Below are 15607 nucleotides of genomic sequence, written 5' to 3'. Positions count from 1 at the left end.
TATATTTTTATTTACTATACATGCTTTTTATTTTTAAATTTATTAATTTATTTGGGAGGCAGAGAGAGAGAGAGAGAGAGTAGAGAGATAGCTCCCATCCACTGGTTTACTCCCCAAGTACCGGGGCAGGGCAGGGGCCAAAGCCAGGAGCCGAGAACTCAATCCACGTTTCCCATGTGGTTGGCAGGACCCCAAATGCTTGAGTCATTACCACTGCCTCCTAGCTTCTTTGTAGCAGGAAGCTGGAGTCAGGAGCTAGAGCCAAGCATCAGCCTGGGCACTCTGATAGGGAACACGGGCATCTTTATCAGCAGCTTAACCACTAGGCTGAAGGACCACCCTCAGGTTTTTTGTTTTTACTATCAAGTAGGAAAGAAGGGGTTTGTGGAAATGCTCAGAATCACAGGGAATGTTATGAAATTGTCCTCAATACTCCTTGTAGCCGTCTAAGAATTCCTGCAGGGAGTATCAGAGACCAGTGGGAGGACCTTGGAGAGTCAAAGAGAAGGGTCCATCTGGTGGGGTGATGCAAGTCCCCAGAAAGGCCCAGGCATTGTTTTGTGTCCCTGGTTCTCCTGGTCTGGGTGCTTCCTTCGTATCTTCCCAACTACCCATCTTCTGGACTCATTTTAAATGTCCCAGTGTTGCCCCATTGAGTTATACCTCATTGCTGTCTGATCGCTTCTGCATTGACTGGGAGATGAGCTCTTTGGAGGTAGAAATGTCTACCTGGCACATGTGAGCACTCGCAAGCATTGTTTTGTGTAAGTATCCAATTGCTGGATCCACTGGGGGCCAAGACACTTGAGATTCACCCAGCATTCAAGTTCAATAATAAACCAGCTGCTCGGTTGGTTTCTCTGTCAAGGAGGGGCTTTGACAGCTGATTCCCGAGCGTACAGCTGTGTAGGTGATGCTAACAAGGAGAGGCGTTTTCACTTCCTGTTACCGACAGGTTCACATGGTAGCATCAGCCATTTGAACAGATGACTCACACTGACCAAGCATGTTAAAATAACGGAGTGTGGCAGGCTAGCCTGGGGCTTGGCCACACATCCAGTTGTTAGAAGTTAATGGAGTGATGAGTAGGTTGCATGCTTTGCTAAGCTTCTTCGACTAGAAAAGATGAAAAGCAGCATTTTCCGAATCTTGATGTGAATGGAACGGGAGAGGCAGCGGGAGATGGGAGATGGGAGGGTGGCGGGTGGGAGGGAAATTATTGGGGGGAAAAGCCACTGTAATCCATAAGCTGTACTTTGGAAATTTATATTTGTTAAATAAAAGTTAAAAAAAAAAGAAAAAAAGAAAAGCATTTTCCAAGAGTTTGTGGAAAGCTTAGCGACGGGAGCCATGGCTGGACAGAAGTGCAAGCTTCGTGTGGCAGGTTTGCAACGATATGTTTGTGGTTGAGAGGTAGAGGCTGTCTCGTGGGAATAGCTCCTCTTGGATTCTGTCTGGAAATGAGGCACACAGACCACGCCAAAATGAATGGAGAATGCAAAGGAGAAGGGTTCATGACCGAATGAAAGAGGTGGCTAAGATGATGCAGCTGCTGGCTCGGGGCTTACAAGGAAGTTTCCAAAGTGTCCATTTGCAGTTAAGCCTGTCCCAGAGTAAACATTCGTGTGAGAGGAATGGTCTCCTTAGGCCCTGCCGATTTCTGGACTGTGTCATCAGAATAGTTTGGGTGGTTAATACTGGGTTCTATTTTTAGCCTTCTTGAGTGAAACCAGGAGCTCATGTGCTTGGCACTTGTTCCGAATTTTCCACTCATCCCCTGTTTAAGGAAGCACTGACCTAACCCTGGGCTGTCAGAGGAGGCCTTGCTCATACATCACTTGTACCCACCGTGTCATCTCCGGGAGCCGGCTTAGGTGGAGGAATAAAGAGGGGAGGCATCACTTGAGATTCTTTCCAAGGGAGTCCTGGGTGTTGGACCAGATCTGAGCTCACTGCTGGGTTTTGTTGAGCCACTGTGAATGAAGGGACATCTTTCGGGGGCAAGAAGTAGTAAGTGGAAGTTTCCTTTAATTCACCGCTTGCCTAAGGAACAGGGGACCTGCAGTCCTAGCTGTTGACGTCATTCTGGTTTGGCTTGCAGGAAACAAACAGTACCTTACTTGATGCAGAGAATTCATAAATTAGAAGAATTGATAGGGTTTCAAAAACAAGCACTTAAGGAAGAAAGGCTGTCGCCAGACTGCACCAACTGGCTGGGCTGAGCGAGCCCCAGCTGAGCTGAGCCAGCACCTTGGCGGGGATGTGTTCAAAGGCCATCAGCAAGGTCCTTCTACAGGCTGTTCAGGAAACTAAACAGCCCCCTGTCAGAAGCTACAGCCCAAGCAGACTGAACTGAAGTGGGTCTGAATGCCAGAAATGTACTGACAATTACTCACAAGTCAATGCCAAGGATAAAGACAGATAGTTTAGGTGGTCTGGTGGGGTGTGAATGCAGCCAGGGAATTTTTTCATGGAGATGGAGTGGTCAGGGGCTGATTCTGCATCTCTTCCCCTCAGATGTGAAAGATTTGTGGTAAGAAGCACTCAGATCCAAACCGAGGATCAGTGCAATTTGGATTTTGAGGTTGCATCTATTTAAGTGTAGGGAGGAGGAATGCTAATGATTGATTGTGTTAATGATTTAACATTGGGTTAAAACTCCAGATTTGCCATCTTCTGGTGGGTTGTGCAGGGGCATATGTCACCACTGAGCCCCAGTTTCCTCCTCCATAAAGAGAAATGAACCCCAGGATCCACTGCCTTGTGCAGTCAGCCCCTATGTGTGGCTTCAACCAGCCACAGGTTGAAAATCTTGAGGGGAAAAACTGTGTCTGTATTGAATATGCACAGACTTTTTAGCTTACTCTTTGCCAAGAAATACAGTACAGCAACTGTCTACGTATTTCTTACATTATGTTAGGCATTATAAACAATCTGGAGACGACTGAAAGCCTAGGGGAGGATGTGCATAGGTTCCATGCCACTTCATACAAGGGACTTGAGCATCTGCAGAGTTTGGTGTCCACAGGAACTGGAACCCAGCCCCCACAAACGACAGTATTTGGAGGGGTGAGTGGGGTAAAGGGCATACGTAGCACTGTGCCTGGCCTACAGGACATGTTTGGATAAGCTAAGCATTAATAACCTTTAGTAGCTCACAAATAATAATTAGCCAGGACTCACCAGCTTGGTGGCTTACCTTGTGCATTCCACCCACCCTTGGTAAGCCATTGGATGGTTGTAGTTTGAAATGGGTTGATTTGTAGCCTGCACTTGAAAACAGGTGGGGATGAAGGTAGATGGGGCCAACTTCAGTTTTATCTCTTTCCATGACTTCTGCTTCCCCAAATGGAGATGGTGAGGGCCTCTGTTTCCACTTCTGTTTCTCTCCTCCCTCCTCTTCCATGTTGTCTCCCCACTGCCTTCCTTTTCTTTTATCCTCTCATTTTGTTCCCATTGTTCTACTAAAGGCCTGGCCACAAGGTACCAGCACCAGCTTTCACCAGAGTGACTGGAGTCTGAAGCTCTCATTGCCCATCTCCCCAGCACTGGGTCTGCCTGAGGCTTGTCCTTCTCACATGGCCTCTGGCCCCTCCTTCCCAAACACCTGATTCCTCTGTGACTTCAAGAGTTCTTTGTCATGACAATGGGCATGTGTTCATCAGCTCTTAGTTGTTATAGTGAAAGGCCTAAGACAAGATACTTGCAGAGGAAGGAAGTTTGTTTTTCCTCATGGTTTTGGAGGTTCACAGTCCAAGATTGGACTGATTTGGCCATGTGGTGAGCCTGGAGGGTGGTGATGGTGGAGCATTGTGGAGGAGGAATCACACCATGAGCCAGGAAACAGAGAGAGTGGCTGGGGCTCAGCCCCTCTCAAGAACTGCCTACCAAGGGCTTTGCTGCAGTGACCTAAGGACCTCCCACTTGGCCCACCTGCTGAACACCCTATGTGGATTAGGTGTCCACTCTCTTAGAACCCTCAGAACATGACTTTGGAACTTAATCATCTGCATGACTTCAGGAGCCCTATCCTATTCAAACCATAGTACAACACCATCACCATCTGTCAAGGGCCACTCCAGGGAACTGAGGGAGACATGGGCTTTGGGTTAGATATTAGAGTTAGCTCATTATTTTTGTTAAATGCTGATTGTTCACTGGCCTCATCTGAATCTTTGCACCTCTTATCACTCACAGGGAACACTTCAGTGATGCTATTTCTGGACTGATAAGTACAGCATTTCAATGTTCTGGCTATGTTTAGGAATAAAAGGATATGAGTGTTCAACATTATTCTTGCTAGTGGAAAGTAGTTGGGTTTTTCACTAGTTCCTTTTAGAATAAATAATGAAATTGTCCCTTTCCAAAATGACACAGTTTCTTAATTTGTAGTAACAAGTTGATTGTCAGCTGGCCATGTTATGCTGCTATTAGGACAAGCATGTCATCCTTGCAATATATCTGATTAGAACACTTTGCCTTTTTGTGATTCCCCAATCTTTAAACCACATTTTCAAGCTTCGAGTAGAATCAGGGCAGAGCCAGGAAGGTGCTTACCAAACCAGGTCTGATTCTGGTATATGAACTCTAAGCATATTTAATAATTAATACAGAAAAGCACCTATTATCAATAAGATATTTTCTAGTTGTAATAAACAATAGACCTATAACAACAAACTAACACTTGCATGAGCTTGCTAAGTGCTGCACTGTTATAACTCCATCACATGTATTAATTTAGCCCTCATGACCACTCTGTGAAGTGGGCATAGCATGGAAATAGCATTGGCTAATATTTCAAAGCACATACGCGCTTACATGTAACTGTTTGCCCTAAAATTCAGGGAAAACTAATATGCCATGGGCTGGATGGGAAGAGAGAACTTTATGATTGAGTTGAATGAGTTGTGGGTCTGTCTTAGTCTGCTCAGGCTGCTGTAAAAAATAGCACAAACTGGGTGGCCTACAAGCAATAAAAGTGTTTTGTGCCCAGTCTGGAGGCTCCAAGCCCAAGATCAAGGCAGCAGGTTCATTGCCTGGTCAGAGACACCTTCTCACAAACAGATCCTGTTGTGTCCTCACGTGGGGGCCAGGCAGCCCTCTGGGGCCTGTTTTATAAGAGTGCTAATCCCATTCACATGAGACTTCTCAACGTCTCCACACCCTAACACCATCACCTCAAGGGTTAGGAGTTCTGCCATGAATTCTGGAGGGACACACAGGTGTAGACACTGGAAGGGCCCATTGTCTTGCGAAAGATGGATGGTAGTGCCATTTGTTGTTAAGAGAGCCATTAGCTAATAACTGTTGGTATCTATGGCTAAAATAACTCTCTGTTTATGACTGAAACCAAGTTTTACAATGGATTATTATGTCACTGCTCAGCAACAGCCCTTCGGAGGCCCCTAGACTATTCATCAACCTGAAGTAGTACCCTTGTTATCTGAGTTTCAATACAGATCCAGACAGAGGCCTCAGAGGCCTGTGAAAACACCTTAGTCCCACTGGGCACAGGATCTGCAGGGGTACTGAAACCACAGGGCAAGGTTGATGACAAAGGAACAACACTCACCAGGCCCTGACAACATGCACTCCAGGTGTTGGGGCCACGTGGTAGCCAAGACTCCTTCTCCGGAAGTCAGTTTGTCTGGGAGCGCCTCCTATAGCATGGCAGAGGCTTGCTTTGACAGCCTGTGTGTTTGTGTGTCTGACTTGAAGCCTGTCTTCCCTAGAGTTGATCAGTAATGACACCATCATAAACTGCTCGTGGCAACTCAATAACCCAGATGACGAATTAAGCCTACTTTCCACTGTTTTTCCATTTGATGTCATAGAATGCATTTGATTTGAGAACAATCTATCAGTCATTTGGTTAGAAATGACATTCTTAGCACTAAATAATATTTCAAGTGTGAGATTTCCTCTTGTTCTCTCTACCGATGCTGATAATAGAAAGAAAAAATAAAAACTTGAAGCCTTTATGTATTTCTGTTGGTCTTACTATAAAGAGAAATATTTCCTCTGCTCTTAATCTTCATTATTTATTGGGTTGCTAATCAGGTGTGTGGACCAAAGGGTAAGTTTCAGGGGACAGTTGGTAAAACAAGCATTTGCCTCTCAGAGAAATATGGTAAAAAAAAAAAAAAAAAGCCTCATCATACTACTAATGATCACAGTGTACAATGACATATGACAGATTACTGCACAGGACATAGACATGCAAGTAACTGTGGCAGGGTAACATACAAGAATGGAATAGAGAGAAAAGCACAGCTGTGGGTATCAGTAATATTGTATTGCGAGCTTTGCCATTTGAATGTGATTCCAACGAATGAGTCAGATTTGACTTTGTAAGTTTTTAATATGCTTTATATAATAAGAAAATTATCTCCTGAAGAGTTGGACTTATACATATTTGCTTAATATGATTCATTAATTAAACATGTGAAAGAAAGTGCCTATCTAGCATAAAACTAGGGGACTCTCAGTATCCGTTTTGCTTTTTTCAGAATGAAAGTGCCCTTGTGAAAGAGAAAGAGCTGTCAATCGAACTTGCAAACATCAGGGATGAAGTTGGTAAGTAGGGCATTGCAAATGAGGAGCATAAAGAATGTCTTTTCCTGATCCGTGTGAATGTGTAACAAAAGCAATTATGTCTCACGTAACAAGCCCGAGTGAGCCTGCACAATGAATGGAGCATTTCCCCAGCGCAGCGGTGGGCTGCCGGAGCCTTGCAGGGAGCCGTAATTTCTCAATCTCTGTTGCTACAAAGACAGCTTCGTAATTGAGCTAATCAGGCCCTGACTCTGCCCTCCGCAGCTGGCAGGGCATGCATCAGTCTGGGTTGCTTGCAGTGAGACGCGCCCCTCCACGCGGACGCCCTCTGATCACACAAGGGGTGGGGGGCGAGGGGCTGCAGGATGCAGATGTTCCATGGCTTCCTGCCACAATACATCCAGCCCTGAAATACGCCGTGATCTAGAACAAGGGCAAAACCACAAATCTGGCTGAATTCAAAACAGGAAGGTTCATGCTGGAATTCCTAACCTGTGGAATTCACGAAGGGAGGATATGGTTCAGGCTGAGCAGCCTAAGACCTCGGAATGCAACGATGAGCTCCAGCTCCGGGGCTGTGGTAAGAGCTCAGCTTGCATTGGAGACCAAGGACCAGAGTGGCTGCTTGCCACATTCTCATTCCTTCATTCCACTTTCTCTCTTGACAATTGGGTATGGTCGCCTCGGGAATCAGTCGGCAGAGGTGAAATAGACATGGCCTCTTCCTACTCGCCTGCTATCCTCTTTCCCAGTGAGCATTTCTCTGTCTTGGATGCCCTGGGAGCAGCTGCCCAGGGACAGGGGGTGGTTTCCTTCATGAGCTAGCTCATCCTCCTTGGCAGGTGCCCAAGCATGCAAACAGGCAGAAGGGCACAGCTCCCCGGAGACCACAGATGCCTGGGAGTACAGTGGACAGGGCACTGAGTTCTCCACCTTTCTGCTCCCTACCCCTTTTTAAAATTTATTTTTTCTCCCTTGTGAATTTGTGACTTTTTAAAAATGTGTTTATTTGAAAGGCAGCAATACAGAGAGAGAGAGAGAGAGAGAATCTTCTTCCATCCGCTGGTTCACTCCCCAATGGTACAGCGGCCAAGGCTGGGCCAGGCTGAAGCCAGGAGCTTCATCCAGGTCTCCCAGTGTGGGTGCAGGGTCCCAAGCACCTGGACCATCTTCCACTGCTTTCCCAGGAGTCTTAGCAGGGAGCTGGATCAGAAATGGAGCAGCTGGGATTCCAACTGGCACCCATATGGGATGGTGGCACTGCAGATGGGAGCTTAACCTACTGTGCCACAGTGCCAGCCCCAAATTTTGTGACTTTTTGCATCATTGGACTAGGTCAGCAGTAGCCTCTTCCCCCTTTTAAGAACAGGAGCCCTTGAGGGAAAGCAGTAAATAACAGTACTCCCTTCCCAGGGCACCTGTGTGGGGTCTGGAGGGGCTCCACTTGGCCCTCACTGCAAGGGACCTACCCCCCACCATCACCACCACCACCCTCCCCTTCCTGGCCAGGAGCCCAGGAGCTTAACTCACATGTGGGCTTTTCTAAGGAAAGGCCAGGAAAGGCAATGGCAGAGTTTATGCGGGAAGCCAAGGTGTCTTCATTTTCAAGGAAGCTGAGTTGTGTTTTCAAAGTCATCCCTTCCAATCTTCTGGCAATGAGGTCATCCCCAATAGCAGCCCCTGGGGATGACCCCATTGCCAAAACTCCCTGTTTTTCACCTCTGAGCACCCACTGGAGTTCCTTCTCCAAGGTGATCACCCCTCCTCAGCCACTGCGTCCTCAGGGTCTCAGATTGAGAGTGCCTCACTTTCCCATGAAGGGAAGCCCTGGCATACCCGCTGATGGTGACTCTGCCACCTGCGGGGACTGTTCTCATTCCTCTCCAAGGAGGTCTTGCCATCCATTCGCCAGTGGAGCCACTGTTCTATGGGGCTGTAACAGGGCTGTCTGTGATGTGGATGCACCCATCGCACACACATGCACACACACACACATAATGAGAGACCTCTCCAAGGTCTCTTTGCAACATGTATTCTACTCCCCCTTCCTCTTTTTTTTTTTTTATTTTTTTGACAGGCAGAGTGGACAGTGAGAGAGAGAGACATAAAGGTCTTCCTTCACCGTTGGTTCACCCTCCAATGGCCACCACGGCTGGCGCACTGCGCTGATCCGATGGCAGGAGCCAGGCACTTCTCCTGGTCTCCCATGGGGTGCAGGGCCCAAGCACTTGGGTCATCTTATACTGCTTTCCCAAGCCATATCAGAGAGCTGGAAGTGGAACAGCCGGAACTCGAACCGTGCCCATATGGGATGCCAGCACTACTGGCGGAGGCTTTACCCACAATGCTACACCACCAGCCCCTTTTCTTTCATTCTTAGATAAACACAATCACTTGCTAGTGGTTTCCACGGTCTGTTGGGCCCCCACACAGCTTCTCAAACATTAGAGTGGGGTTAGATAATACCATCTATATATATGTCTGGTTTCATGTTGATTTTCACTGCAACAGCCAAAATCTCAGCCTCACAAAGATATGACATTATCTAAAGGAACAAAGCATGAGCGCATGTTGAAACCAAGAGCTAAGAGATTGATTGTATGGTGTTCAAGAGAGACCCAACAGAGTGTTTCCCTTGTAATTCTGAGAATCCAGCAACGCCCCTCTGAGTTGGCTGCAAGAGACTCTTGGTGCCTTGGCGTACAGTTTGAGAACCACAGACTTAGGTCAACTTCCTGCCCTCATCAGCATTCCCATGGGCAAAAGATGTGCACCCTGATGCAGCTGGGTCAGGTTTGCCAAGTCCAAGGTTGCTTCCCTCTGTGCTTTCCCAGAGATTCTAAATGAAGCAGGCACTACCCAAGGATTGCATGGGTTTTTTGTTTGTTTTTGTTTTTGTTTTGTTTTGTTTGCTTTAAGTCATTTGATTTTAGCATCAGGGCTAAGAATAGAACCAGAATTCATCTGCCAAATGAAAAAAAGCTATGAAGGGAGGGCAGAAGGCCTTGGCGGCACCAAGACCCAGCCCATTCAGCCCATTCAGACTCCACCAGACACTTTAGTGAAAAGGAGCCAATCCACTGTGGAGATTGCATTTATGAGAGAAGAAAGACTGAAGAGAAAGTGGGGGATCAACTGTGAACTGTGAAGCCCATAAATTCTGGAGTCCTAACCAGCAGTGAGAGAAGAGAATGATGCCTACAAACCTTCCTTGTGAATGTTCCAGAGAGCAAGCTGTGGCCAGTTGTATCTCCTTACCACCTCCCATAGCCTTATCTTTTTTAAAATAAGATTTATTTATTTATTTGAAAGGCAGAGTTATAGAGAGGCAGAGGCGGGGGCGGGGGGATCTTCCATCCACTGGTTCACTCCCCAGATAGCCATGACGGCTGGAGCTGGGCCACTCTGAAGCCTGGAGCCAGGAGCTTCTTCAGGGTCTCCCTCACAGGTGCAGAGGCCTGAGGACTGGGCCATCTTCTACTGCTTTCCCAGGCCATAGCATAGAGCTTATTTGGAAGTGGAGCAGCCAGAATTCAAATCGGTGCCCATATGAGATGCTGGCACTGCAGGCGGCGGCTTTACCCGCTATGCCACAGTGCCAGCCCCCCTGCCCTATCCTTATTTGAGCCTCTCATCAGCTGAGTCTTATGGGAGCCACTAGAGATAAGAAGGATAACCAGTGATGACAGGAAGATGGAATTTCTAAAGGTTGAGAACTTAGATGTGGACGAAAGGAAGAAGCAGATGGTTCAGGCGTGTTTATTGCAGATTCCAGTTTTAATATTGGAGCAAGCATTTGGCCTAACACGTAAGATCAGTTAAGATGCTCATGTTCTGTATCAGAGGGTCTGGTTTTCATCAGACCCCGGGGGAGAGCAGATGATGGCCCGAGGAACTGGGTCCCTGCCATCCATGTGGATCTGGATTGACTTCCTGATTCCCTGGCCCTGGCCCAACCCCCAACCATTGTGGACATTTTGGGTATAAACCAGCAGATGGGAGCTCTCTCTGTCTCTCATATCTCTAGCTCTATTTCTGTCCTTCTCAAATAAATATGTATAAGTAAAAAATAAAAGCTTTTCTATATCCATGAAACTGCTGCCTAAAATTCTACCTGTACCTGCTATTAAGGGTCCATGGTTTGTGCACAGACTTGGGATGAATGAATACAATCAAAGGCTTTTAGCATGGAGTCAGGATCAGCTGTGGCCCTCAGCATTGGTGCATATTAGAATCACCTGTGATATCACTCCAGTCAACAGAATGAAAATATTTGAGGGTGACTCCTATGCATCTTTAAATATCCCAGCATTGTTATTTTATTATTATTATTAAGTACAGTGAAGTTAGAGAACCAAGGAAATACACTGAAGGAATGGAGTTTTGATTTAGGTCCGGGACAAGGCTGGGAACAGATGGGGCATGGAGCTACTACAACCCAGAAAAAGGGACACTCTCCCTCCAGTATGCACAGAGTGGTTATGTGAGCTAACGTGACCTGGGGATTGTGTAGGAGTAGGACTCAGCCCATATCTTCAAGGGGTTTGTAAATAAAGGCTCCGTGGAGGAAGTGCTAAGATGGGCCTTGCACACAGACTTAGATGTAGCTGATGCATGTAGGCAAGGAAAGAGCACAGTGACTGAGCACCCTGCTGAACCTGATGCCCAGTGTAAACAGGCCCCTGGCCAATGGGTGCCAGAACCACTCCCGGCATTACCCACTCCACCTACCTAAGGAAAGAAAACTGCTTCCCCCTTCCTCTTTCCATGTAACCAAGTCGTTATAGCTGTCATTTCATAGGCAGAAAATATCCTGTAATTATGAGAAACTAGAATAAGCCCTCCCCTTTTGAGCGACAGATTTTTCCCATTTTTATGTAGTTATGTCACTAATAAGGTTAGTGTTTGCAAATTATTTTTTTCTGTTTTGTTATATTTTCTTGGAAATATATTAACAAAAGAGTAGACCAGTAATTCTGGTAAGATTTCACATTCGTTCTAAACTCACCTGAATGTGAAAAGTCCTTGGTGTTTATTTTGTAAATCAAGATAAAACAAATTGGGTGGATTTAATCGCAGTGTAGCTAGGGTTGCCTTATAAAGAGGAAATTAAAATCCCCGTCTCTCCCTCTCATTTCCTCCCTTGTGAGCATGTGTGGGGCACACACACACACACACACACTGAGAAGAGATGTGTAATATCCAGTTCTATATCAGAGTACACTTGGGATGGAACCGTTTTCGTGCAGCAGTTGAGTCCTTGTGGAGTGACTGAACTTGCAAAATGCCTGCGTTCCATTGTATCTCCTTGGGGACAGGACTCTCTGTTGTGTCCAAAGACAAAATTACCACAGATTTAGCTGAAAAATCTTAATTGGCTTTTATTTGTGACTGTGGAGTTAGGCAGCCTCTCATTGTACAAAACAGAAGAGTATTCCAATGAGCGAGCATAGGAGGCAGGTTTGATAGACGGGGAAGTGCTGAGAAGACCAGAAAAGCAGACTGGTCATTTCCAAATTACTTTCCTTGGGAGGATTAAGGCAGAGGGACTTCCTTATCGCACGAGCTAAAATTAACTTGTTCGGGGACTTGCCTGTTATCTCTCTCTTCCGGTTTCCTGCAGTCTTATGAACAACCTCGTTTTGGCATGGTCACGTGGGGCTTCAGCAGGCATGACTCGATTGTGGTTTGATCTGTTGCACTGAGTGCAGAAGCTCTGTGCAAACCAGCGGCCTCCTGTGCAGCCTAACAGGTGTCGAAAATGGCATTAGTCAAGTTATAACTGGAAGAACCTATCATACATAGAAAAGAACAGGGCCGGGCTGGTGCCGTGGCTCAATAGGCTATTCCTCCGCCTTGTGGCGCCGGCACACCGGGTTCTAGTCCCGGTCAGGGCGCCGGATTCTGTCCTGGTTGCCCCTCTTCCAGGACAGCTCTCTGCTATGGCCCGAGAGTGCAGTGGAGGATGAGGGCCCTGCACCCCATGGGAGACCAGGAGAAGCACCTGGTTCCTGGCTTCGGATCAGCGTGCCGGCCGCGGCAGCCATTGGAGGGGGAACCAACAGCAAAGTGAAGACCTTTCTCTCTGTCTCTCTCTCTCTCTCTCACTATCCACTCTGCCTGTCAAAATTTAAAAAAAAAAAAAAGAAAGAAAAGAACAGGGCCATGAACTTGAACTGAAAGATGGCACGAGGTGTGGGCATCACAGCAGCTACAGCGTGGCTTATGGAAGCTGCCGGAGAGAGTCCTTCTGCCCTTCTCATGATTGACAATCATATTCTTTTTTTTTTTTTTTAAGGCAAACAGAGCTAGGGTAATCTGATTTGTCTATAGCTGGATGGTTCAATTTCATTGACTCCTGCTGATAAGGACAAAAGCTTATGTCTGTGTTTTGGTTGTGCTCAGGTTAGCTGTAATCGGAGTTACTTAGGTTTCCTTTACGTGGCTATAGGCAGTTAGCCTTGGGAATCCACTGTGGCTTCCATTTCTATCTACCATTGTTTTTTTTTTTTTAAAGATTTATTTATTGAAAGAGTTACACAGAGAGAGGAGAGGCAGAGAGAGAGAGAGAGAGAGGTCTTCCATCCACTGGTTAACTCCCCAATTGGCCGCAACAGCCAGAGCTGTGCCAATCCGAAGCCAGGAGCCAAGAGCTTCTTCAAGTCTCCCGCAGGTGCAGGGGCCCAAGGACTTGGGCCATCTTCTACTGCTTTCCCAGGCCACAGCAAAGAGCTTCTACCATTGTTTTAACACTAGTCACCCTCAGAGAGATTCTCGTCCTCAAATCACCTCCAGGGATGATGGCTCCTGTCTTGTCTGTGGAGTTGTCCCTAGTTGGGTCTGTACTTGGAAGAGCCTTCCCCAAGCTATGATGGCTGTGGGGGTGAAAGGACATTCAGATCCCTGGGAAACCAGCATCCAGCACCACAATCCAGGCAAGGATTTAAAATCACATTTAAAAGTGCTCCAGAAGGGGCCGGTGCTGTGGCATAGTGGGTAAAGCTGCTGCCTTCAGTGCTAGCATCCCATATGGGTGCCGGTTCGAGTCCTGGCTGCTCCACTTTTTTTTTTTTAAAGATTTTTTATTTATTTATTTATTTGAGAGGTAGAGTTACAGTGAGAGGGAGAGACAGAAAGAAAGGTCTTCCTTCCATTGGTTCACTCCCCAAATGGCCGCTACGGCCGGTGCACTGCGCCAATCTGAAGCCAGGAGCCAGGTGGTTCTTCCCAGTTTCCCACGCGGGTGCAGGTGCCCAAGCACTTGGGCCATCCTCCACTGCCTTCCCAGGCCACAGCAGAGAGCTGGAAGAGGAGCAACCGGGACTAGAACCCGGTGCCCATATGGGATGCTGGCGCCGCAGGCAGAAGATTAGACAAGTGAGCCACTTTGCCAGCCCCTGCTCCACTTCTGATCCAGCTCTCTGCTCTGGCCTGGGAAAGCAATAGAAGATGGCCCAAGTCCTTGGGCCCCTGCACCCATGTAGGAAACCCAGAAGAAGCTCTGGCTCCTGGCTCCTGATCGGCACAGCTCCAGCCATGGCATTCATCTGGAGAGTGAACCAGCAGGTGGATGACTTCTCTCTCTCTCTCTCTCTCTCTCCCTCTCTCTGTAACTCTGCCTTTCAAATAAATCTTTTTAAAAAATTGCTCCAGAAAAATGTAATTTTGCAAGTTTGACCCTTGCAGTTTGGATGATCCACCATGCCCCAGATACTGATTAACTGAAAGGTCCCCCTTACAGCTGTAAGCGCTGACACAGAGCCGTTGGATGTGCTTCCTAAAGCAGATTAGTTCCTTGTGAGACACTGTCCCTGAGGTGCTGTTTGATGCCTTCAGGTAGATCTTTCAGGTCCTCTCTCTAGCAAAGCTGCTATCGCAGTATCCTCATTATCACCTTATTTGAAAACTTGAGGCTTCTAAAGCAGGATGAATTAGCTTAACCCCACCAGACAGAAACCCGCAGGCAATGCAGCAGGGAGGTACCAGTGGTGCCCCTATCTGGGTCAGACCCGCTGCCAGCCCGACTGGCTCCTGGGGAAACGTGCATCCCGACTGGAGGCAGATTGGCTAAGCCCCATGCAGCTGCCACCACAGCCTCTCCCTGCTGCTCACAGCTTTGACTGTGCATGTGTGGTGAAGGTTTCTCGTTATGGCGCTCTCAGCCTCCCCAGCTGCTCTCCTCTAGTTCACCTGCCACTGCCCCTAGGCCTAGTGCTGGGGGACGGAACTGCCCTACGCCCCTGTCCTCGGCCTTATGTCCTGCATCTCTGGAGTTCCTTGCAGCCTCTGCTCGGGCCATTCCTGCCCAAGCCAGGCTCCCAGGCGTTTAATTTTCCTCCCTACCTTCCTCCCAATTTCAGATGGACTTAGCCTTTTTTATTTTTTATTTTTTATTAATTAATTTAATGCTAAAAATGAAATGTTTTGGAGGAGAAATCACCAGAGCATTATTTTTTTTACCAAAGTTTCCCAGGCATTGTACAGAAATCTAAGGTTAAATCAGCATCTGGATTAAAGTTGGCTGAAATGCAGCAAAACCAAGCCATAAATATTTGCTGTAATATAAAGGAAATACTAATAATTTTGGGAGATTTGACATAAAAGTAGGATAGAAATCTAAATTTGTGTTGGTAAGGGCTGAATTCTTAGTTATTACATTAAGGTACTTACTGTCTAGCATGAATTTTTTCTGTCTATTCTCATTCCTAACTAGCAATTCACACTTACATGTATATCAGTGGAAGTGTATTCTGAGATGGTTTTACCCTTCATGGTTGCACATAAAATTTGTCTTCCAAGTTTAAAAAAAATTTTTTTTTATTTGAGGGGCAGATAGAGACAGGGTACTCCCATTGGTTCATTCACTTCCCAGATACAGTGGCTAGGGCTGGGCCTGGCAGAAAACAAGAGTCAAGCATGTAATTCAGGTCTCCCACATGCTATCCAGGACTCCCATGTGCAATCCTGGTCTCCCACATGTCATCCAGGTCTCCCACGTGTCATCCAGGTCTCCCATGTGTAATCCAGGTCTCTCATGTGTCATCCAGGTCTC

General features: G+C 46.9%; 1 protein-coding gene across 7 annotated transcripts in view; it reads left to right on the top strand.

Annotated features, from left to right (window-relative positions):
• Positions 1-15607, top strand: part of MTUS2 (microtubule associated scaffold protein 2) — a 663674-nt gene that overhangs the window by 586773 nt on the left and 61294 nt on the right. For all 7 annotated transcript variants that reach the window (XM_051834132.2, XM_051834128.2, XM_051834131.2 and 4 more), the window contains one exon: positions 6510-6576. In XM_051834132.2, coding sequence (XP_051690092.2) covers positions 6510-6576 — 67 coding nt within the window. The remainder of the gene's footprint in view (positions 1-6509; positions 6577-15607) is intronic.

This window comes from Oryctolagus cuniculus, chromosome 9 (genome assembly GCF_964237555.1).
Source record: "Oryctolagus cuniculus chromosome 9, mOryCun1.1, whole genome shotgun sequence".
NCBI classification, from domain to species: Eukaryota; Metazoa; Chordata; class Mammalia; order Lagomorpha; family Leporidae; genus Oryctolagus; species Oryctolagus cuniculus.
The sequence above is the reverse complement of the archived record's forward strand: the minus strand, read 5'-3'. Positions and strand labels throughout refer to the sequence as shown.